The following is a 26,064-nucleotide window of genomic DNA, read 5'->3' as shown; positions in this document are numbered from 1 at the left end:
GAATTTCCAGGGAGGCAGCCTGTGCTTGCACTTAGCCAAAAATCCAAGTAAATATGTTTTTGAAAGCAGCAGAGGGAGTTGTCTTAGCAGATAAAGAAGTCCTTCCAGATAAAAGCATCAAGAATTGTTTGTATGGGAGCCCACACAAGTACATCTAAGGGCAGAAAACATCCCACAGTGCCATGACCACGCAACACCAGTTACTGCTACCCTGCCCTGTGCAGAACATGCTCAACCCAGCCTTAGATGCACTTGCAGATGATGTGGAGCAAATTATGGCAGACTGAACCTAAAGAAAAGCCTGGACACTGGCTTTTACCATGCTGTGGGTCAGTGAGGATAACCTGGCTCCCTTGGTTCCCATGGGCATGGGTGCCTCATGAAGGCTGTGCTGGGCAAGCAGCATGGAGGAAGGAGGGAAGGAAGGAAACTCAGGACCATGGTGGTAGAGCGCAAGCAGGAAGATAGAGATGCTCCATGCTTCTGGCTCAGAGGAGTTTCAAACTTGCATTTTCTGCATCCTAATCACCCAGCTGTTAGGAAAAACATTCCCTACTCTTACCAGCTGAGGACCACTTTAAAGTTCAAAATTCATTAGGACGGGAAAATAACATTCTTGTAACCTGGCAATTTCTGTGTAAAAACAGAGGTCTGAACTTTGGCCCCTGGGCAAGATCCTATGTAGACTTTTTATCAAGGGGTTAAACTGAATCTTTATCTAAAGGTACAAAGTGAATAACTAGGTTCAGGAGCACGGAGTGTTCTTGCAAATGAATGTCCTGCTCAGCTGGGAAACCAAAGGCTGAATTTAGACAATTCCTGTTGCTTGTAGCCTCCCAGTGCTAGCTGTTGTGAATCCCTTACTTGTGCTGACCATCCTTTGGCTTTGAGGTCCTTTGTTCCAGGTTGTGGTCTACTGGCCACCACTGGGGTCAGGAATGCTTTGACCCTCGAATTGCCCTCTATTGTCACTTGTGGACCTTGCCCTCAGCTCCCTCTGCACACACTTTCCAGTCCATGACTAAAGAGTCATTCTCAACTTCATAGCAGTTGTATGAAGAGACTGAAAAGTGCTAGGTCTCAGATAACCCAGCAACAGTTGCTATGCAAACATCTTCTGCTTTGTGCTTTTTGAGTAATAAAGCAGAGACAGAATGGTTAGTTGTTTTGAAGTCTGGACTCCAAGATTGCTACTGTTGAGCTCTTCATAAATGATCTGAGAGTTGTTTCAGGCAGTGTTTTATATTTTAAAATTATATGAAAACTGAATATTTTTTCCTGATGTTGTAGTTTTTCTTTCACACCAAATACAAAAAAGTTCTGGCAATGTCTATAACACAGGAGATCCCTCATTTTATGAAATTTTCTTTTTAACATTACATACATTTATGAGCTGATCTGGTTTTAGGTAATAAACCAGAAAAGTAGAACTATATAAAATGAATATTGAGGAGCCAAAATATCTGAACAATAAAAGTTTAAACTTTGGCAATTGCAAGTGATAAGTACCTTTTGAAAAGTTTATTTTAAATAGCTTGGTTTATATTCAATAGCTCTCTAGGTATATTAAAAAAAATAGATCATTTTTTGGCATATACTAAAGATTAGTAGTAAATAGAAAAAGATTTGAGAACAAGGATATATGGAGACAAACTGATGTGTATAGGAAGCAGTAACATTTAATGCTAACAGAATAGTTGTAGGTTTTATATTTACATAGTTTTTTTCAAATGATGCATCTAAATTTATGCATTTTTGAACCAGTTAGTATCAACTTTTCCTGTTTCAGCTTCACAACAGTTAGTCAATGCATTCTCAACCTTCAAAAATAGGATTGTGTTAAAAGAGAAAATGAATCTTACAAAAAAAGGTGAAGACCATTCACAGTAAAAAATAGCAAAAAATATTAGTTTGGAAATTAAACTTATTTGCTAGGGAAATTGTAAGTTGCTTTTCCCCTATTTATACAAGTTAGCAGCACACATTGCATCTTTCAGCACCATTTCAATCAGGCTGCATTTTGTTGTGCTTCAGCCAAAAGAGTTAGCATTAGCTCTACCAGGAAAGGGCAAGTTTACCTGCAATTCAGTGAAAGAGAGCAGGAAAGAGAGAGGCGTTGTTAGTTTCTTCACAAAGTAAAAATTGGCATAATCAAAGTTTTATGCTAGCCTGTAAGTAGGAGGTTTCCACAGGAAGAGTGAAAGTAAACTGGATTTTTGGCTCATTAGAGCAGTTATAAATCTGCTTAAGATATGAGATTAAACATTGTCAGTACTCCCTAAAACTGTTCTCATAACATGAAAAGAAAGATACTTTAAAAATAATTTATTAGGATTGTTTATTTTCTATTTTAAAAATATTACCCTGAAGTTAAAAATTTAACCAATAAAGGCTGTACATTTAAATCTGATAGTTTTGTTGCTTCTTTTAGCCTCTTTTATTTTTATTCACCCTTTTCCATTTTCATAGCCACATATACATACATTTTCAAATTTAAAATCAACTTTTTTCTATACTGCCAAATAATCATCCATATAAAGAGAAAAAAGTATTCTATCCTGATTACTCAAAATCAAAATATTTAACCTACCTGATGCTAAAGATAGTTTGTGGATTTATGACTAGCTTACTTTTGCATTTGGTGTTTATTTGGTACCCTAAGACTTTTAAAAAGCTTTTTTCTCTGTGACTAGGCTACAGAAATATTTTTTATTTTATTATCTATTATTTATTTTTTAGCTCAATTTATGAAAAGCAAAAGTAAAAATTATTTTTAAAGGACATTATTTGCTTAGGTTTATGGACTTATGCCTGAACTGAGATTTATTCCTTGTAACCAAAGGAGACATTCATTTTGTTGAACATCAGTTAATGTCTCTGTTGGACCCAAATCCAGATAGCTGTTGAATGCAGAGAGAGCTCACACAGAATTATGTTAAACTGGATACAGTTGTAGGAAATGTGGAAAGTGGGATATAACTAAAACATACATGTCACAGAAGCAGGGCAGAACATTAGAAGAGAATCTGTGATCTCTTACCCACCAGATTTTTGTAATTGTCTGCAAACCACATTTCCACAGACAGCAGTAGCCTGATTCACTTGCAGGAATTTAGCAAAACTTGGGGTTCTCATGGTCTCTCTCAGCTCTCTCTCTCTCTCTCTGAGGAGCCAAACACACAGTTAATGCTTGCTGACTTCTGTATTATTGATAATACACCAATACTGAAGAAAGAGCTAATTTTTCTGTGATAGCCTGGTTCAAACCCCATGTGAATCAAGGGAGATTTTCTGAAAGAAAAAAGATTTTTTTTGCTTTAAAAATTGTAATTTCATTCTATGATGTAAACAAGAAGGAAGAAACCTCTGCTGTTGAATATTTCAATTTGCATTTAGTGATTAGAGAGAGAGTAAGAGAGAGAAAGACAGAAATTATGTAAATTGAGTGCATATTTTGTAAGGTGCTGAGCTTCCTCTAAAGAATAGTGTCATAGTAACTAGGAGAGGAGGAAGCCACTTCTGCCTTTGGTCAGACCCTGAACTACTGTCCCTGCTCTACATCAAAGGACTAGAAATGAGGCATGAAATCTGAGTTGTATGGAATTGCAAAGCAGACTTCTAAGTTTTACCATTAGTGTCAGAGGAGGTAAGGTTTCATCTCTTAACTCTGCTGCTCCACCTCAGCCTTTTTCCATGTATGCACAAACACAAGCTTTTCTCAGCACAGATAGATTTTGCAGTGGTAGTATCTCAGTATCCCTATAAAACTAAGCTCTTCCCTGGCATAAGAACAGGGTATGGTGCCACCTTACTTCTGCAGAAGTTTTGAGTTGTCTTCTGAGGGGAAATGACATTGCTTGGCTTCTCTGAAAATTTAACTTATTTAAGTGAAAGAGTTGTTTTTGCTTTAGCAGGGAATTTGCCATGGCTTCCATATGTGTTAGGAAAATGTTCACTGCCAAGATTGGTATACCATTTGGTTGTTACAAATTTGGAATGGTTTTCCACATAAAGACATGCTTTCCAGTTCCACTTGGAAGTTGTGACACACAGTAAAACTACACGGCCACTTGTTGCCAGATACTGCAAACCCCAGTTCTAGGTTCATTAGACACCTGACAGTCTTCACTTTCTAAGCATAAATTATCTTTTCCTGTTTAATATACTTTTCCTTTGAGACTGCACCTCCTGAAGTTTGTTTGAACTTTAATTGTGTATAGTATTCACAATAAGGCTGTAAAAGATATTTTATATTCAGCCTCATTTAGCTAGATGCAGTATTCAAAAGGAGTATGCTATATATCAGGGGAAAGAGACTGTCTGCCCCAGAAGGATTCAGTGGATTTGGCCTGGGCTTTCTAGTCACAAATGTTATGTCCTGATATGGTGGCATCGGATGATTCGCAACTTGTGTGATTAAAATATGCTGTTAGGTACAACAGTGTCTCTTTTGTGCTTTCCCTCTGTATAACACAAATTTAATATATGCCTCTGTTTCACATGATATGATGCATTCAGGCAGTTCCCACATTCCTGTAACTTTTTATTGATTATTCCATGAGTTTGTGCAAATTTACTACTGTGAGAAGTACAGATAAAGATAAAGAATACAGTTGTGTCAATAGACCATAAAGGAGTGTTGGGTTATTTTTCATTTCTCTAATAAAGGATTGAACAAAGTTACTTACTGTCTAATACAGCAACAACTTAAGCTATGAATGACCACACACCTGAGTAGTTAAAGTACACCTGAATAAATCTTTATGCAACTGTGACCTTAACATGAGTACATGCCTGACATTCTGCTGTAATCTGAGTTCACACTAAACCAAAGACATGTCTTGATTGCATTTCTTATTGTAGAATGTTTAATTTGTCCATCTTGTAGGTATAACTATATGTAAAACTAAAAACTGGTTTTGTGTCTCCAATATATAAATGGAAGTATACCATTCAAATGGATCAAAATGTTGTATTCTTTTTCTAAAGTTAATTTTTGAGTAGACAATCCCTTCTAGTTCGAATAAAACATCTGAGATTGGCTCAGTTGGTCTGAGCAGGGTTCTAATAATGCCGAGGTATGCCAAGATACCTGTATGGGCTATTCACTTAAGAGCTGGACTCAATGATCCTTGTTGTTCCTTTCCAACTCAGAATATTCTGTGATTCGGTGATTTTTATTTTAATTGGTGTCAATAGGAATATTTCAATGCATGGTAAAGGCTACATGACAATAACACAAGCAATGGTGGATCATTGATTAGAAACTTATTAACAAAACATTCTCACACAAACTAATTAACCTGATTTTAAAAATCAGTAACTGTTACAAGTGATTAGTTCAATTTATTGTGTGTAGGTTAGTGCATGTCTATAGCAAAAACTAAATACTGTTTCTAGTTCTTCTTTGATGAGGTGCATGAGTTAATTTTCAGAAGAAAGGGGATAAAGTACAAACCTTTTGTGTCTCCAGCTTCACAGGTCTTAAACACTGTCTGTGAAATTGCTGAGAGGTATTCATGAGACAGAGGCTGCAAGCCACAGGACTCCTCTGGGTGAATTTTGGAACCACAGTCCTGAATTAAATGAAATATGTGAAAATTACAGCAGTGTACCCATCCACATAATTTTGAAATCCTCTTCAAGCACATTTAAAGAGGAAAAAAACATATTTGGGGTTGGTTTTGCAGTTCATTCATCCTTTATTCTTCAATATATAGGTTAATATGAAATTTATAATTCTTTTTCCATTCAGACAAGGGTTTTGTAATAAATTATCCCAATCCACAGTAAACATACAAAATACTACATTTGCTAAAGACATAAGAAATTTTATTGAGGCAAACATATATAACTTTCACAAAATATTATATTGTCTCTACTTACATAAGTATATATTATATATATATATATATATAAGTATATATAATTCAAACTGCATGAAAAATGGAGTGGACCTTTCTGGCTAAATGCAATGATAATATTCAGTAATTCAAAATTTGCCTTTTTAAAAAATTGCATATGCTTAGTACTACTAATTATTTACAAACTACACAAATGTAAAGACACTTTTACTGGAGTGTGTCCATTTCAAGAAGGACTATTCTTGAAACATAAAGAATACTGAAATGCAATTTCTCCAAAAAGAACAAAAATATTTCATTAGTATTTTCTTCACTGAAGCATGCCAATTTCTATTTTCTAAAATGACATTAAAATTAATTTCACAGTTGTCATATAATATCATTCACTGTTGCCATGAAATTATGCTACATCTAGGATTACATCTAAATTACACCAATGAGAAAATTACAATTAAGTCCGAGTAGGGTGTAGGTGAATCTTGACAGCTAGTAGAATATGTGCAACTGATACAGATAGCAATATGAACACATCCTGGAATTTAGTAAATACTGGTAGTTCTTGATTATGCAATCAAAAAACCAAAGTGAAATTGTTGTCTCAAAATTAATCTGATCTCATTAAATTGCATGGTGGCAGAAACAAAAGTCTTCCCACTGATTTCAAGAGGTTAAGGTAATTTTTGTGCACACATAGGCAGAGAAATAGTGGGTATTTCTGGGTTGTCCTGTTCTCTGCTTAATCTCTGTAACTAGCGGCAGCTGTTATGACAAAAGGAATGGCATGGTGTCTTCTAGTGTTAAATGTGATGCTGTCTTGGAGCCTCTGGGTCTGCACACACTGTACAGCTATTTGACAGTATTACTTCAAATAACATTAACAACAGAAAGTTCCTACCTTGCAGTAATACAATTTGCACAGGACTTCACAAGAAAATCGAAAATTCCTGAATGTACTGCCATTGCTCTCAACGCAGTGCCATAAAATAACAGGGATTTTCTTGTTCGTATCTCTGCCCAGGGTATGTGTTTAAACAAACAAGATTTTTTTTTTTTAATTACATTTCTTTACCATTAACAGCAGTTTCATGTGGCTAGTTACCTACTAATTACAATCAATATGCAGGGAACTATGTCACTTTTGACTTTGTTGTGTTTTCAAAGTATGCGAACCATGAATTTTAAAGGATGCTGTTTGTGTTTAATATGTAATTCACATCTAAACTATCAGGTCACAAGAGATTGTGAATCCCTGAACAAAGCTTATTTGTTTCATCGTTACCTTTGTAGGAGACCAATCCTTTACCATCACTGACAGATTTAATATAATGTGCAGCTACAGATTTTACCACAGCTCCATCAATCTATGGCACATTAAGGGCTTTTCAAACTGCCTGCAGATTTTTTTTTGTTTTTTGCAGGTACTGCAGTGACATGAAATTTTTCTTGCCTTGCCCAAAGATGAAACATCTTGTGATCTTAAGTATGTTTACAAAAGATCACTCGTGGCAAAAATGAGAGCAAGACATGTAAACATAAATGATAGCTTCTGCTCTGTGTCTGTTCTCCCTGCAAGCCTTCATATTTGGATGGGAGATATAAGAAGGCCCTTGCAATGTCTGGACTAGAATCAAAGCAAAAATTCCCCTGCATTATGTACTTTAGTGCATATCTAGAATGACACTTTATAAGATTGATTTGGCAATTGATTTGGCATTTCACTAGTAAACTTTCTTTTATCTTTATGGAAGATCATCTGGACACTAGCAAATAAAAGAGGAATAAAGCTTTCTTCTCTATATCTAGATAGCTTTTAGTCATCATTGGTTGATACTTAGAGAGTGAAAATTTCTGCTGTGTGAAATGACAATTGTTTCTGTTTCAGACCACACTACAGTGAACCTGATTTTTCATAAAGTTTTAGCATTTAAAAGATCACAAAGATTTCTGAGCCTGCTACTTTACAGTTTTCTCAAACTCCTAATTCATGTTATTTCATTTATTGATAGCCTGTGTGCCTGATTTAATAAGAATTTTGTTTGTTTAGCTCACCTTTCAATAACCACACACTATATTTCCTCTCAAATATATACTTATGTATATACATAAACATAATGCAGACTTAGTTTCACTCAGGTGCACGTTAATATTAAAAAAAACCCAAATCCAGAATCAGTTTTAAAATTGTATGGGGGAGATGGAGAGAGAGGTAAACAAAGCATTATACAGGTGACCCACACTCATGCAGCTAATATGGCATGAGTTTCATATAGTTAATACCATCATAGATGCAGCCATGCTTTAGATTAAGGAATCTAAATTAGCTATTAATGGATTTTTAATTACTGTTGTACCTTTTTACCGTCTCCACCCTAATAAAAGAGTGATTACTCTGAAATTGCAGCACTTGCCTACAGACTAACCCCATAAACTTTCACCAAACTAGAAGCAGTTAAAAACAGAGAAAGTAAGCAGCCTGAGACTTCCCTGGGAAAAGTCTTATCAAACAAAGGACAAACGGTCTATCTGTGTTTGTTTGAACAGTCGGTGCTCCAGCAGTGACAGAGCATCACAAAAAAATAAAGTTACTTTTAGCATCTACAGCTGCTGCTACCTGTCATCTCAAAAAGGCATTTTAAATAGCAAGGTAGGATTTTCAGCATTTTTCTGGAATAACCCAACTCTGTCCATTTAAAGCTGTTGCTAAATCTATAATTTTTGGTGGAAGTAGACTTATGTTAATGAATTGAATGCTTTGGAAACTCCCACCCAGGATGACTGTATGTAGACTGTACTGTAGACTGAGCAAGATCTACAGTTTGGTCAATAATAGTTCTTGGTGCATTTGTATGAAACCCCCTAGCAATCAAAAGGAGCAGTGGGCTCAACATTTTGAAAACCAGGCAATTTCTGCATTTCTGAAACTGTACCCAGTCCAAATCACTGAAGAGTACCCCTACCAGTCTAATAAAGGATCAGAGTATCGGAATGTTTTAAGCTAAACAACAAGAGAAATATAACTAAGCTCACAGGAATTCATTTTAGCATTGCATACAACCAACATGTAGCCAAAATCCTGCCTTTTTCTTACATCCAGAGCCCATGCATGTCTGGGAACTAATGGATGAGATAAACCTCATTGATTATTCTTGGTAAAGAAGGGAGGAGACCTCCCCACCTGTCAGTTCTGCCCCTGCAGTGCCACAGCCAGCGTTGCCCATCAGCCCGGCAGGTCACTCAGCTACCTCCCCTCAGGCACCACAGCCCTGCCTCCTCTCACGGTGCTGCCAGGACTGCCTTACTCCTTTTGACTGTTCACATTTTAGACATGACAGAACAAAACTTCGTGTGAAAGAGGTAATTTAGAACACTTTTCTGTTGGCCTTTGTGGGCTCACTGACTTAACTTTATTTGATCTGTTTCTATTTTAGCTGACCTGAGTTTCTCATGAAATCTTTTCATGTCTCTTTAGTCCATCTTTTTCTACTATTTTACACATAACTAAAACTGGATGAAAAGTGATTAAAAATGATACTATAGAAGGAATTTCAATAAAGTTAGTCAAAGAGTGAGCTCATGAAATAGTGAAACTGTATCTTACTGCTAGGGCATAAATTGTGAGCAGACGGATTAGTTCCACTCTATCAACTTTCTTAATATGGCAGTAATAAATGAAGGAACAGTTGGCATATTGACTTCTATTCAACTGTCTCCCTCTGTCTGGCTGCATTATTCAGTGATAGATGAACCTCCAAAGATTCACAGCTTCAGGCTGGTTCAGTTCAACACCCAAACTGACTACACTGAACTGAAACTCATGGGTGTACAAAACAGGTATAGAGATCTGTCATAAGGAGAGGCATTCTTACAAGAAATTTCAGTACATTATTGCTTTTGACTGGGGCATAATGACTATTGTTAGCCATCAAGCACTAAGACATAGATGAAGACATCTCCTACATCAAAAGACACACAAAGTCATAAAACAGAGAATATAGGATTAATGGGATGAACTGGTGGAGTAATGTGCTGCAACTATGATTTAAAGGAAAGAAACTGCCACCACTGTATTTTTTAAGGAACCTAATGTGTTCCATCTGCAAAAATGGGATAATAGCTCCCCAATGACCCCAAAGACACTGTCATAAATATCACATTAAAAGACTACAAGATGCTCAGTTCCCCACAGATCTGGTAGGGACCATAAAAACACTTTAGAGAAGGAGTCTGGGCACTCACAGATTTGGATTATGCAGTGCACAGACATCAGCAGGAGTCTGGGAAGGATATGAAAAGCTGAGATACTGACCATATTGTTGGGCATGGTGGAGACATCAGAGAACAGTTTGAAATGTGGACAAAGTACAGCCATCAGTCTAAATTGCTTTCCAGTTCTTAATGGAACTATTCATGTTGTTGATATAATTAATATTACTGTGTCTTAAGAATACAATAATACCCTGAACTATGAGTCTCAATCACAGACTTCTGTATATAAAATTTCTTTGAGAATAATGTCATATGCTTTAACCAGTGGCAGAAGAATTTCATAACTACACAGTATCTTTACTAATTGCTAAAGAACTTTTGAAAATTCCAGTAGGTGCCTCTCTACATAGACAACTGACTCAAAGCTCTTACAATGTATGGACAAATAAATTTCATCTTGATACTAAAGCAGATGCAGTGGCTTCCTCTGCACTGAGAATGCCAACCTCACAGAAAGCTAAGAAACTGTTTTGAGAAATAAGCACCATCTATTAAGAAAAAATATTACAAATTTCATATCACTTTTTAAATATCTTTTACGTGTATGGGGAATATAAAAGGATCCTTTTCTTCTATGGAGGATTTTGATTCAATTTCATTTTACATGGATGTGATATCAGTTAGACCCTATCTACCCTCCTGCTTCCAAACACTCAATAGCTCCAAGTTCTGCGTTTGTGAGCTAAAAAGCACAACTCTTAATCTAGCAGAGTCTTGTGAATTAGGACTCTGAACTGCTCAGAGATCCATCAGAATTAGTTGAAGTAAGACAACTGAATGTAAAATCCAACTCCATTAAGAATGGAATAATATAAACTTAAATTTTGGAAAATGTTTCAAACTGTACCTAAATATAATTACAGAGACTTTTTTTCCAGTATTGGTTGCTAACATCTGCATGGATTTTTCAAGTGCTTTCTTAGCATATATGTTTTCCTCATGCAGTTAATGCTATTTTTCCCAAGCAAGAACAGTGATGATTTCCAGCTTGTATGCTTTGTAAACAAAGTACACAAAGCAAGAAAAAAAAGGAATAAAAAGAATTTAGTATTTTTTCCTCCCTAAAAATAAAGATAAAATAGGGACAAGTAATAGCAGATAAAGAGAGGAATTTTGCTGTTTACATACTGGTGGTTTTTAGTTTAAAAAGTGATATGGTACTGCTGACCTGAAGACTTTAGGAGCTGCATCGATTTTGGATTTTCCCTTAATCCTTTTCTTTATCCCCCTCTTTTCTCAGTACAAGCTCTGAATGTGAACTGATTTGAAGTTTGCCAAGTCCACTATCAGAACGCAGGGAATAGCTTGAGAAAACCGTGTGCTTTGACAGTGCAAGAAGTAAATATTTTATGTGATAACCAAAGGAATTGTTAGGTATTTATGATTTTCTCAATAAAGTGTTGATGTGATTGTGATTGTTTTCTCTGCTAATTAAGTAAAAAATGTACTATACTAGCTGGGAAATCCCACAGCCTTGTGGCTATTTTTAAGGAGTATTCACAGTTATTGGTTGTATGGCATTCACAGTTCACATTGCAGAGAGATCTATACCCCTTCCTATGTGCAAGAGGTGCTTGAGCTCTAGACTTGTCCCTTTGATTTTAGACTACGACCTTTATATCACAGCCATGGAAGACACAGCAGAACTTCTCAGACTGAACAGGTATCATTACATTCAGAAAGTATGAAAGGGGATGAGAGAAAGAATGAGTTGAAAAGCAGTACTGTTCCCTCATGAATTCTGAGACTGAATACTCTAAGAATGAATTCAATGCATTGAAAAAACATATGTGAGCCAAGGACTCAGTCCAGTGAGCTATGCATCTGCCAACACTACTGTTAAAGCTGCTATTTGCAGTATCAAGGCTTGCAGAGATGAACTCATTTTTTAGGGTATACCATACCAGAGGTACTTCCTTCTCATTTCTAATATCAAATCCTTTAGACCTTGAAAGAATATCTATTAACTTTATTTAGGGCCTGGGTTATAGTGAGGTTAGGATTCCAAGGAGAGATTTAGGATGTTTGAGTCCAATTCACAACTCCACCTCTTATTTTCTGTATCTTGTAGCTTCATCCAACACTACTGACCCTTGTAATGTATCATCTCAAAAGTCTGAGTTGCTACAATCCTCCTAAGTGCCTATTTTCCTCCAGTGGGCATAGGCAAAGCCACCCATAGCTCACAGAGCTATTTGAGTCAGCCCATTTAGCACTAACAGAGTTTAAAAATGCCTTTGCCAACAGTGCTTGATCTTATAGGTGTTGTCAGGACGTTACTGGGAGTGGGCACTACATAAACATTAACTGGTATTTCCCTGGGAGAACATTTCCCTATGATACAGCAAACATAGTTTAAAGTCCCTCTTTGGAATGACTGGCTGCAAAGATTTCAGTTCACTCTCCCAGTGTTTTCCTTCCAGTTAGGGGGCTACAGGTTATTCTGGGCAGTTGTTTCAGTCTCTCCCAAGGAAGCTGTTTGCATTTGCTTTGTACATACAATTAAATACTGACTTGTAAAGAGCCTTGAAGTAGGTACTTAGATCCCTGAGAGAGCATGTGGCAATTCACACTGAAGGATAGATTCTCCTGTAACCCAACAGGATATATAACTCCCACAGAAACGTAAATCTAACATCTATTTCTTTCTGTATTATTTTCTGCAGAGCAATACATCTGACACCCTAATCACTGTGCTGACATGTGGAGAATCTTGTTTTTACAAGCTGAAGTCTTCTATTTCAATTTTTAAAAAGGGTTGTACTCAAATGCTTCTTTTGGTGTGTGCTTTCTTCCCCTCAGTTATATCAGATGCTCTGCTAAAAAACATATTAAACCTTTCTCTGCAAGCTTTACCTCACTAACACTCCCTACACTGTGCAAAAGGAACCTTGTTACACTGCCTGGACACGGCCTGTTTCCCTAGGCCTCATGATGCTAAATATATCTCTCCCCAACTGATTGTTCTGCATTCTCCTGCACATTCCCTGAACATCACAAAAGGCATGTAACACTACTTTTTTTCAGCAAAATATTAATGATGAATAGTAAACTGGTGACTGCCAAACAGGATGAAAGAAAAAAAGAAGAAGAAGAAGAAGAAGAAACATTGGGATTTCCTTGCTTATTCTAAATTGGCCCCAATGACTGAAAAGGTATTAATGAGCCATGGATGGACTGAAGGCAAGATTTCAAGAGGTTTGTTACGTTGGGGAAGCAGACAAAAACAAAGCTAAAGAAATAATAAATACATGGACTAGATATATTCATAAAAAAACCCCCAACAAACAGAACAGTTTGTTACTTGATTTATTTATGTCATGCTGGCTTCAGGGCAAATTAAAATGGTTTTTGTTCAAGGAATTACTGCACACAGTTTTATACAGAAATTCTGTTCTCTGTGGCATACTAGGTTTTGGAATACACATCAGAGCCATGCATGGTCTGGGGAACATTGAGGAAGCTCAGAAACACCAAGCAGATTTCTGAAACTGTTTTCCTAGACAGTGGCAAAAAATCCAATGAGTTCCTGCCTTTCATGTAAAAGCAAGTGCCTACATATGTGTGGAGTCTTCACTTTAACGGAAAGCACACTTGTATCTGGTGGACAGCAGGAGGTATTTCCCTTTGCATACGTACAGATTGCACTGATGCACATGTTTGAAGAGCCAGAGCACATGGCCAGCTTCGTGCAGCCATGGGCTTTGATGCTGGCTGTCTTTAATCTCTCTGTGTCTCAGGGAACACGCGGGGTCAGATGCTGAGAGGAGTCATGTTGAACACTCGAGTCAACTCCCCAAAGCTAAACACCCTCCACTTCGGAAAACAATATCCCTGGTGAAAGAACGTAAACTCACTCTCAAGTGAGAGTGTTCCAAATGGTTTCTCTGCTCAAGTGTGCACTGAAAAATATCACCCACCTATAGAGGGTTAGAGGGACACAGGGCAGTGCCATTGGGTCAGACCTGAGCTGAGCCTGGAGAGGTCTTTTCTGCAGAAGGCCATCTCATCTGAATGGTGCTAAGAAGAAAAACATCTGAAATGGGTGTGTGCTCCTTGTAATTCCCCCACTCTGGGCAAGGATGATCCCTATACCTTGTGCTTTCCTGGCAGCTCAGTGGGAGGCAAGTCATAGTGGCTGGCAGTTTTGCAAGCAGCTGTCTGACCCTTCTGTTTTGGGTTTGTTTTTAAAAGGACCTTTGACAAAGGTCCCATCTCTGAAGAATCAACCTCTGAGGCTTTTCTGGCCAAATATCAGACCCTTCTCTTATTAAGACATTAGGCTGTTCATTTATGAGTTGAGACCTTGAGAAAGTATATTTTTAGAAAGAGAGCATTTAGACAAATCTTTCTAACTGTAACCAGCAAATATTTTATAAAAAACCTATTACTGGTGTAAGGTTTAGAGCCTTTTTGCATACAAAACAAAATGTTAGGGCTAAAACTAAGAATGTGTAAATGATGCTAGAGAAAGCATTCATGCAAATGTCCAGAACACATAGGCAGTGCATGGATAGGTCTCTATTTCACACTATGTGTAACTCCCATTGAAGCCACCTATATTCAGAAGGTGATGTATAAGCCTATGGTAGTGCAGAAAGGATGACTATGCCTTTTTTCTCTATGTGTGAAAGAGAGTGAGACAATGGGAAGATTTAAGAAGTGGTGGGTGTTTTTTTTCCTCCTTTTTTCCTTTTCAGTTTAAAGCTTCAGTAAAAATAAAAATACTTGAAAGGAAATCAGTCAACATTATTTGAGATTAAAGTTTCTTGGACAATGCACATAATGAAAACTATATCAAACCAGAAAAGATAAATGTATTTACAAGCAGAATCTGGTTATCATTTATATTTCCCTTATACCACACTGTGGCTTACCATAAAAAGAATGAAGTAATTGGAGGACCAATGTGACTTTGAAAATCAATATGTATTTAATTGAAAAGAGCCTTTGAGCTAGAATATTTTTCTTGCTGTCTAATAGCTATGTCCAGCAGTAAATTTCACATATCCCCAGATACTTGTTTAATATACACAGCTGGGAGACAGGAGTAAGACAGGCAAATTTGTTTTCCTAGAACACCTACAAATCTAGCCATGTAATAATTTATTTTCTAAACTATAATGGTGTCAAAATTGATGCTAATGAATGTGCAGCACACTGGCTGCTATAATCACAGAAGTGAATTTCATGGATTTTTATTAAGCATGATCTTTTTCAAAAGATACTGATTAAAGGTTTGCCTTCTGGTGCACAGCAGACTGAAAATGCAGCTTCCTTACAGCTTGACGGCTTATTGAGCAGCAGACTGCATGCAGGTAGCTTTCACACATGGACAGAAACAGATTGCATGCAGTTAGTGCCAAATGAGCAGACTGAAGTTAGAATTCACCCTGCTTTCTCCAACAGCCTGCTCGCAGTAATTTACTACTACACGCCCTTTTCATTCACCTAAAGTAATAAAGCAGCCACTAGTTGAACAAGGTTGCCCTCAAAAAAACCATCTAATTACTTCTGAAACCTGAATAATGGGCTTAGTGACAATATTTATTCTACTGCACAAGGCACAATAAGTGACACTAAGCTGAAGCCTTACTCTGATCAACACTGAGATTACATTATCCCAGAGATAATGTAATTTAAAATTAAAATTAAAAACTTAAAAATTGACATTTAGGCTCTCTCAACAATGTATTAAGGCAGTGAACTACAGCTTATTAATCATCAAAGTTCCCCCAATCTACACAAATATTTTTATATGGTAATTCATTCTCCCTAATAGATAGATGTCTGGAAGATTTCTGTGATTCACTTCGAGTCTGGAGAGCAATGAAGAGGCAGATAATGCAGCCAGTGCAGCACCACAAACATAAATGAATCAAAGTGACTCAGGTTGTTTTCACTGAAATGTCAGAAACATGTTAACAACTGTTTTTCTTGCAAGGACAGAGGCTACACTTGGATCTGGGCAATTTTCCAGGCCCAGGTGGAACCCACTCACCAAGATTCAGCACTTCAAAGAAATAACTCTGTGTGGAGCTAGAGACTCCTCCACCTTTCATATGTATTTTGAGTCAGCCTGTGAGGTGTTTTGTGTTTAACTTTCTTGTGTCCACTAATAAAATGAATTACTGTAAATTTAGGCTTCTGGTGACATGGAACAAGTTTTCCTTCAGCAAAGTAGGCATGGACAGCAAACCCTCCCACATTATCACTACATTGTTTTTCTGACTGAAAGGACTATTTGATTACAGGCAATGCTCCCTGAGCAACTCTAGAATCATGGATTAAATATTATCTTATTATTTCAATATTTTTGCCTTAGGCTGATGAACAGTCTAGCTGACAGATTGCCTTTGACCCGCCCATACTCCTAGTCATTTACCAGCTATTTTTCATTTTCCTACTCTTCTTCAGTAAGACACTGGATATCTCTAACAGAAATTTTTCTTAGAGTGTCTGCCCAGTAGTAACTCAGCAAAAGCCATACAAATCTTGAACCAATCACACAGACCAGCTTCCCTCCAGTGGCAGCTCTTTTTCACGTGATAAAGGGCTGCCAGACCTTATTGTGGACGTTGGGACTCTGGCCTTACAGCAGACTGGGCTGTTGCAGAAAACTAAAATATTTCCAGTTTGAATCAGAGGATGTACTACAGACAAAAGAACTGAGATAATGGAAGGGCTCTATTCCAGCAAATATTAGATTACAGTGTACTGTGATATAGCATATATTAGATACTATTATGTTCTGTATACTGTAATCTGTATTAGATACATCATAGTAATTTAACAAAGGTTAAAGTAATTATTAGTGCAAGGATGTTGTCATCTTGCTTTTACTTCATTTGAAAACTTCTTGGTTTTTTTCCAAAAATTTTTTCATATTATCAACATGAGAAAGACGGTAAGAATGCTTGAGGGAAGGTCAGAATGGGGAAAGGCAAAAGACAAATACGGGTTAAATGAACAGCAAATTGTTTTCTTTGGACACACGGCTGTCTAGATGTGCCATGTTATGGCAATTGAATAGAATTGCTTAAATGATTGTTTGCATTTGCTAAAAGATATTTGGAAATGCTTTGAAATGCCTCTATTTTGAAATATTAAACCTACTTTCTATTTTGTTGAAAGAATAACATAGGAGGAAACAGCTCAAGATCAGCTGCTAGTCTGAAAGCTCTGCATTACTATTTTCATACTAAAGAGTAACTAAAAAGAAAACATGTAGTAGATGAAATATAGTTTACCCTTTTGCACTGAAAAATGTCCATACAAAGACTGATCTTAATAGAACCCCATATAGAGATCATGGTAATTAAATAATCTCCTTCTAAGCTGATGAACTTCTGCATCTAACATACTGGGGAATGGAAAGGTACTAATGTCCAACAAATTACCTCAATGCAGCTATGAAATCCCAGACGTGCAGAGGCTCCAAATAGCCTTCACATTGCCAAGTTCAAGGCTTAAGGATGATCTGGCTTTCTCCTGGTAAAACAGCATAAACCCCTTCACTGTATCAGAATGCAAAAGCAAAGCTTCATGTAAATGAAGGTTGGACTTGATGATCTTGTAGGTCTTTTCCAACCTTAACAACTCCATGATTAAATGAGATTTGGATATGCTGTAAGGCATTTCATGTAAAGCAAAAAAAGCTCTCTCAGTCCTATTTTGCCTGTTCTCACCCTCCAGCAACTGATTGAAGTTCTAAGTTAAAGCCAAACAAAAGCTGTGCTATCATTATTGATGAGTGCCAGTGGTCCCCTGGCAGTGTGCCACTCATAACCAGTTTTTACAAGAAGTTGGACATTTCCCAAGATATTTTTTGCCTGTCTTCTGATTGACCTTGGAAGCAGCTGTTGAGTGCAATTATCTCAAAGGTCTGCAAGACTAATGAGTACCTCTCTGCAGCAGATGCAGCAAGTTACAAAAGTAATTTCTATCCTTTCTCAATGCTTAATAGTGAATGCCTCAAATGCCAGGAGCTAATGCAAAGTCTAAGTTCCCCAAATACTCATGTTTGCACCCTACCAGATACAACTCACATATATAAGAAGTTTTTTTCCAACAGAGCAACTCTTTAGATCTACTTGTCCATCTTTTCTGAAGTACAAGCTCCTTATCTTAAGCTTTCTTCACACAGACAGTAATAGTATTAAAAAAATATGCCATGTCAAATTATGATATACTGTCAGAAAGAGGACAAGTTAAGTGAAAGCATGCTGATCATAACTTTATTGTGATTTTATCTGGAATAACTTGCTTTTGCAACATGCACATGTGCAGTGTTTAAGGGTTGTCAACCACATGCTTTTGCTCCACATCTGTCAACTAAGACCAGAGATCTGTTTGCCCAGTGTAGCACTCTGGAACATTATGATACTCCCACAAGTATTTCTGGCTTACAAAGCAAGAAATGGGTTACCTTGAGGCTGTGGTATGTTCATCTGTGTTTTATATGTTACACTTGTAACACTCTTCATATTTTATAAATTATATTAGTCACTTCATATGTCAAATCACAGAAGTTAAAAATGAAAAGGCACTTCTAATCATTAGTACAAACAAACATATATAGCTTTGAATCTTTCACATCATAAAAATTTGCCACAGTCAAAGAGCACATCTGATTTGTTTTATAACCCTTAAAAACGTGCATCTTCTTCCATACAGTTCAGAGAATCACAGAGTCACAAAATCATTCCTCTACAAAAGAACCTCAGGAGGTCACTAATCTAACCTCTTGTTCCATGCAGACTCAGCTATGAAATCAGATCAGGTTGTTCAGATTGCTTTGCTATTCTTGAAAACCTTCAAGAACGGAGCCTGTAAAACCCCTCTGTGCAGACTGCATCTCTTGACTCTCCTCAAAGAAAGAAATGTTCCCTTACATGTTCCCAGACAGAAATTGCCCTGTTTCAATTAATCAGCTTTTGTTCTGCTATGCATCTCTTTCATAAAGAGCCTCTCCTTGTCCATCTCCTCTTACACAGGAAGACTGCTATTAACTATCATGGAAACCTTCTGCGTGTTAGGTTAAAAAAGACCATCTCCCTCGGCCTCTCCTCTGAAGGCAACTGCTGCAGGCCAAATGTGCTCTGAGGGCTTCCTGTACTGCAGCTTGGCATGCACACACCCACCAGCGACCTGACGGTGCTGAAATTCAAGTTAGGAGAAGGCATTCCTCTAGTTTTGTCAGCGTAGGTTGATTAGTAAATATTCTGGGAATTGATATCCCAGACTAAGCCCAGCAGAAAACATTGATGATTCTATGACTCTCATGAGAAGTGCTGAGACGTAGGAGATGCAAGTTCAAATCTTTTATTTACTGATTGATGCAAGTTCAGTTAGTGGTTTAAGTAAAAAATCTACAGTGGGATAAGCAATGACTAACTCTAAAGTAGGGGTTCATCTATCGTGGGGATTCTGCTCCACTGTAGGTAACTGTTTCATAGATTTAAAAAGAAACAAAACAACACAACAATAAAAATCTGCAATGATTGCAGACTGGCAAATCCTCTATTTGATGCTAATCCTATTTTAAACTCCTTAGATTAATATGCAGCTTCAACTAAACAAGGAGATGTAATTTAGCACTTACTTGGACTTCACAATGAACTGGTTATCAGTCACTGTTCTGGTCTATAAAGACATGATATTTTTAGCAATACGTAACCAAAAATATGTATTCAATTATATCAGCTTCTGTTTTCTTCATTATGGGAATGGACACGGTAGCTCCATGCTTTACAAATATTTCTGATTTGTATAGTATGACATCAAGTGCTATTAGTTAGAGACTAGCAATAGCATGAAACTTTACAAAATCACACATTAAGAAAAACCTACCGCAAACATACCTGCAGTTTCAGTGAAGGGCTTAGCAATCAGTCACTACAACTGAAGTGTCCTAAATAGTAAGAGTATCAAAGAAAAATGTGTTTCTTCATCTAAAAACTTGACTCAGTAAATTAATCAACAGCCTGTTCATGGAAAGCCACATGTGGCAGCTGTGCAGAAAACAGAGGAGTAGGCTCCTTGGCTGTCTATTTACTCACCAGAACTGCTTCCTCCAGACAATCCTCTCTTTCTTACAAGGAGTAACTAGCTAACAATGTGTTTATGGTTTAGTAGAGCAATTCCTCAGCAGGATGGAGAGATGAGATGTGACAAAAATTCCCTGTTCAGTGCCAGGAGATGGAGCAAGCAGGTAGGCTAACATCCTACTCTCACTAAGCACATACATACTTCCCATTCATGTCTTCCTTCTTTAGGATCATAGGATTAAGGCTGGGCACTTGTATAGGTACTTTGCTGGATTGAGAACAAACGCTTCAGTTCCTGCAATTGCTGCTGTTACAGGCACAGAGCCTTCTCTCTGTAGTGTTTTTATCCTAAGAGCCCCTTTTCAGAGTATCCACAAAACTCATTGTTTTCTGAAGCTTCAAGATAGTTTGCAAAAAATATAGAAAGGCAGCATACAAGCTCAGTGAATGCCTTTTTTCCCATCATCACCTCAACTATATTTAAGTGATCTTTATCTCTGATCTTTGAGAAGGAGGAGAATAGGCTTGCTATTGACTTCAAGAAAAGCTGTTTTCTGTAATGTCATGGTGGCATGTGTTAGATTCTACAACTCACTTCCTGGAGGGTTATCTTACTCCATTCACTTCACTGAGGACTCTGAAGGACTAATGCTTTAGCTCAGGCATCTGAGAGAGATGCTCAGATTTGAAAGGGATGAATACCTCTCTCCGTTTTGTTCAGGGGATCTTCAAACACACTACAGATATAGGGAATTGAAACAAATATGAACATATTCAGGATGACTATGAAATCCAAAGTTGTCTTAAATTTTTCAACTATAACATTTCATGACAGAGATAAGCTATTGACACAAGAGTCAATAGCTTGCTCCATCATTGATATCTTGGCATGTGAATCGATGCTTTGTCCCATATTCCTCTTTAAGTTATGTGACAACAGCTGAAGGCACCTTTAGTCAAAGAACTGACAGAAGCAGCTCCAGAATTTGATTTGGATTGTGCCAAAATAAATATTCTTCTAGAGGAACCAGAAGAGTGCCCATTTGCCACAGAGGGAATTTACTGTATCCCATTAACGCACATGTTCCCAGGAAGAGCTGATGCAAAGAGAATGCTCTTATCAAGAGGAATTAAATTAATTTAGGTCCTTTTCACTATAAATTAAGTTGCCAATCTTCTTAAAGTTCAGCATTTGCTCATCAAGTAAGAGGGTCAAAACCACATCCAAAATTAAGTGTATGATGGGCTCTTTCCATCCTGACAGATATCTACAAGTAAGAATTAGACACCATACAGTTCTTTTTTTTTCCCAGGAAAGAGAGTTTTCCAGATGGTTCTTACTTCCTTTCAAGCTTGGTATTTATAGATTAAAGGACACTTTTGAAAAAGCCTTTTTGGCAGGCTGGAACTTAAAAACTCAAAAGAATAAAAAATGTATTTTTAAACTTCTATATTGTATATTAATTTGCTGTGCTGTTCATATTATTCTATTACAAAACAATAAAATAAAATAATATTTATAGATCAGCTTTTATATTTCAACTGCTTTTGAACAACTAATAATGATGTTCACACCTAAAGATAGGGAACAGTCACAAAAGTATGTGACTCGAGCAAAGCTTCATAACTTTATAAGGTGAGGAGTGAACACTGAATTTTTATTTCATAGAGACAGAGCCTTCAGTCTTATCACTAGTGGATTTATTTCTCTATCATTTATTTAAATTATACATTGCATTCCTAACAGATGATAAAACCCTGGATAAAACCTGAAGCCATATAAAGAAAAAGTAAAATATACTTTCAAATAAAATTATTATGGGAAAAGTGGTTTTGCTGCTCAATTTCCTTCATCACCAGTCTTCTTCCCCCTGACTCCTGCTCTATTTTCTCTTCTTTCACTTCCTTTTCCAAAAGAAACTTTTATCCAAACATCATATTACCTCTATGATGATTTGACCCTGTGTTTGTAAGAGTTTTAGGAATTCTCAGTGGTTAAAGAGTCAGATCCAACACAGGTCCAATCCTTTAGAATAATATGCTTTATTTCTGCTGAAGTATATGAATACAGACTATTCAGCACCCCACAAGTCCTCAACCTCTGAACATTATATACAACATCAGATATTCAGAATTCACAAAGTCACACCAACAGTTATGACTTCAGGTTTGAACTACACGTATCTCACATGCTAGCGAATGCAACTAACATCTTGCTAAAGGAGTTTGCACCACGTTCCCTACCTCCTGTGAACATGAGACTCATGTAACTTTGCATGCATGACTTGTTTTTGTCAATTGTATTTTATCTAGATTGCTCAGGATGTAAGTTACAGAGCATAGGTTTTGTCTGATCAAATATTTAGAGCTGTAACACAGACACTACTCCTTTATAGCTAAGCCATTCAGATAACTCAAGAGAGATCAGCTGAACTGTGCCTTAAAACTGCTGATTTTCCCCAGTTATAGGCATCCCAAGGAACTAGGTCACATTGTTGAAAACAGAAGTAAGGCAAGATGGATCCCATACACAGTGTACAGACTGAGAAAACACTTGGATCACAGAAGACTTTCTCTTCCATCTCACCATCATATTTCCATTTTTACAAAGAGCAGGGACCAAGCAAAATATTTGGTATCAAGGCTCAATGTAAGCTGTTGGCTCCCAGAGCACCCATCAAAAATGCACACAGTAGCTCTTCAAGTACCATGTCAGCTCTCTGACAACTCATTGTCAAACAAATGTCTTTTAAGGCTGCTACAAAGCACAGAGGAAAGCCACACATCTGTCTTCATCTTTCCTGCTGTAAGAAGAGTGGGCAGCAGAAGATATTGTTAATATTTTTTCTATAGCAACCCAAATATAAAACTTAACGGTCCACAATACATGGCACTTTCTTTCACAATCTGTGGGAGAAGTAGTCAAAGAACATGTGAGCTTCAAATGGGCTTGGAAACAGCTAATAGTGGGCAATAAGCCACAATAATGAAAAACACAGCTTTGAAGCTAAACTGAAAACTGTACTATTTTCAATATCTTGCTTTCAAAGGCAACAATAAAATGTATTTTGAAGAGATGATACGCTTTCACATTTCTTTTTTGGTGGATTTACATATTTTTCTGTGCTTCTGTCTAAAGTTGATTATTAGTTTAATTTATTGTAAGACAGAAAAATCAAATTCCTATAGAGTTTGGTATACCTTTGATTTACAACTCAAGTTTTCCATCTGCTCTTTGCTGAAACCAGCCACGAAACACAGAATTACTGAAGTAGAACAAAACAACTACAATGCTCCACTTTGTTTTCTGAAACACTATTTTTTTCTAGCAGAGGCCTCTGTATTTATTAATGAACCTTTCAGACAGAGCCTGGTCTAAAATGCCTCACCCTAATTTGGCCAATCAGGCATTCAAACTGTTGAACTTACAGAACAGGGAGTAGTTTCTTTCCTAACCTAAGCCCTGTTGGAAAGAATTAATAAAGGAGGTGTGGGTGATGTATTGACTCTGCTTCTCTGGATTTGTGCCTGGAAGAGATCTCTGAATATGTCCCTTGGCTAAGGACATCATGATTTGACCTACCTGGACCAAACACCAAAGTTGCACAATAAAGCCTACTGCTATTTTGGCCTTCCATAGCTTTTGCCAGCAGGATCTTCCCATACAGAAGGACCAATTTGACAATTTTAAATCTCTATGGTTATTTTTGAAGTCTTATCTAGGCTTAAATATGACACGCATTAATTTTTGTAATTAAAGTCAACATTTTTGCTGGATAGACCAAGCATAATCGTGACAATTGAGACTGCTTGTTCTTATTGCAAATATAGAAACCTTGAGCCTTCCTTCACTGGATTACAGCATCAGTAGAGTGGAGTGTGTTTAGGTAAAATCTCTAACACAGTGTTACAAAAGGAAAATAGGCAACCTAACATGCTCCTGCTTGATGTGTATGCAATCATAGTTAAAATTTTATTTTCAGAAACAACCAGATAGATTCTGTTTCTAATAAATCAACAAGGATTTTGACAAGATATGGTCAGCTCTTCTGGTACCTATGTGTAGCATCAATAAAATTTTTTTAAAAATCATTATTTCAGTATTTGCATGTGATTACAGGTCTTCTTTTCGTGGCTGCTTTTTTTTTTTTTTTTACTGTTTCATTTCTGTCCTATTTCTGTTCTGCTGTTGCAGAAGAACAGAGCTTTACATACTCTGGCTTTGTTCAGCACACTAGAACTTAGTATAAGTTTAACACATGTAACACAGCTGATGTTAATAGACATAAATGTCCCCTAAAGTAGTTTTCCATATTTATGTTGGAGCAGATGTTTTACCTCTTTTTGTGTCCTTGGACACTGGCCATTCCACAAGACTCTAACTGAGATACAATAGGAACTGTGTGGCTAAAATATGGTTTGTTCAGCAAATGTATCTTCTTTTCAGTTGGATTTACCACCAATATGATAGGAAAGAACAGGAAAAATAATAATTTTCTTCCATTGTGCACAGTTGACCAGAAATGCAGAAAAAGTGTAAGATGTTTCCTAAGACTGTGCTGCAAAAATGAAGTTATATGAGAATGTCACCTCTTGTGACCATATATTGTTTCTCATACTTGTGCAAAGCAGCTACATTCAGATAAAAAAGAATATTTCAAACAAAACACTTTTCTCTGTCTTCTCAGTTTGGTGTTATGAACCAAATATTTACAAAAATTTTTCTGGAAATTTTAATGAATATTGATTAGGCTGAATTTCTGGAAAAGCAGTAGAGCAGCAGTATATAATCGGACATTACTTTTCTAGCAAATAGAATATGTTGTCTGAAAATGTTTTGTATTACATCACAGTTCATTAATTTAAACTAGGTAGACTTAATAGCTTGCTTTGAACAATGGATTTAAGTAATTGCTTTCTTTCTTTTTTTACTTTTATGTAAATCATAACATCACAGTTCTGTTGACCTCCAAGAACCTCATAATTCTTCAGCAATCATAAATGAAGTCTTTATTCTAAAACCCAGCTTCATTTTGAGTTAAAATCTGTATCATGAGTTTGTCTTCAATTCAGTGACTTCTTTTTTCAAGCTCTGTCTTCATTTCCCTAATGTCCATATGTATGCTGACGTTGCTCCATAACAGAATGTTTACTGGATCAAAAACAAGGGAAAAGTCTCATTGTTCTAATGATGGCATCCATCCCAAACTGTATTAGCTACAAATAATTGCTTCCTAAATTGCTCTGTTGGCAAGGAATATCCTGGTTTAAAACCCTCTTGACCTTTAATTTACAGAGCAAAGCAATTGTGAGCAAGATTTCTGGCAATAAAAAGCCTCTAAATTATACTTCTCTTATTTCACTGCTTTAAAACTGAACAGAAAGAGAAGTTCGTAAGCTCAGATATGTGAGCAAATCATTAGCAGATCTATTTTATTTCCAGTTTAGGCTAACTAAATGTGGCATGGCACAGCTCTTTACAAAAAGAATCTGAGTTGTGAGAATCATGGGCACACAAAGCAGGATAGAAACCCACAGCAAAGAAACCCATGGGGTCATGTAGTTCACCCTCCATACTGAGGCAAGATCAAGTGTACTAGCAGTTTTACTAATCTCACTCAAAATCTTCCAGTAAAGGGCATTCCACAACATAGCTAAAACAGTCTGGGAGAAGCCACATAATCTATCTCTCCTGAAATGCTAAGAAACAGCAATGAGTGAAAGGAAAGAGCAATAATGTTCTTTGCCAAATATCTGTTTCACATCTATTGTTTCTTCTTTATAGGACCTTCCTTTGTTTTACAGATGAATCTATAACTAACCATTAGTAAAAAGAAATTAATTCACAAGGAAAAAAGCATTTCTCTAGAGATTTGCAACTATAA

The 26,064-nt window shown here is 36.8% G+C and overlaps 1 protein-coding gene across 2 annotated transcripts in view; it reads right to left on the bottom strand.

Annotated features, from left to right (window-relative positions):
• CPED1 (cadherin like and PC-esterase domain containing 1) overlaps positions 1–26,064 on the bottom strand; it is a 148,458-nt gene that overhangs the window by 21,844 nt on the left and 100,550 nt on the right. For both annotated transcript variants that reach the window (XM_017818173.1, XM_017818174.1), the window contains exon 17: positions 5,459–5,576. In XM_017818173.1, the coding sequence (XP_017673662.1) occupies positions 5,459–5,576 (118 nt within the window). The remainder of the gene's footprint in view (positions 1–5,458; positions 5,577–26,064) is intronic.

This window comes from Lepidothrix coronata, unplaced genomic scaffold (genome assembly GCF_001604755.1).
Source record: "Lepidothrix coronata isolate B3197 unplaced genomic scaffold, Lepidothrix_coronata-1.0 Scaffold66, whole genome shotgun sequence".
NCBI classification, from domain to species: Eukaryota; Metazoa; Chordata; class Aves; order Passeriformes; family Pipridae; genus Lepidothrix; species Lepidothrix coronata.
Note: the sequence above shows the minus strand (reverse complement) of the source record. Positions and strands in the feature narration are given on the sequence as shown.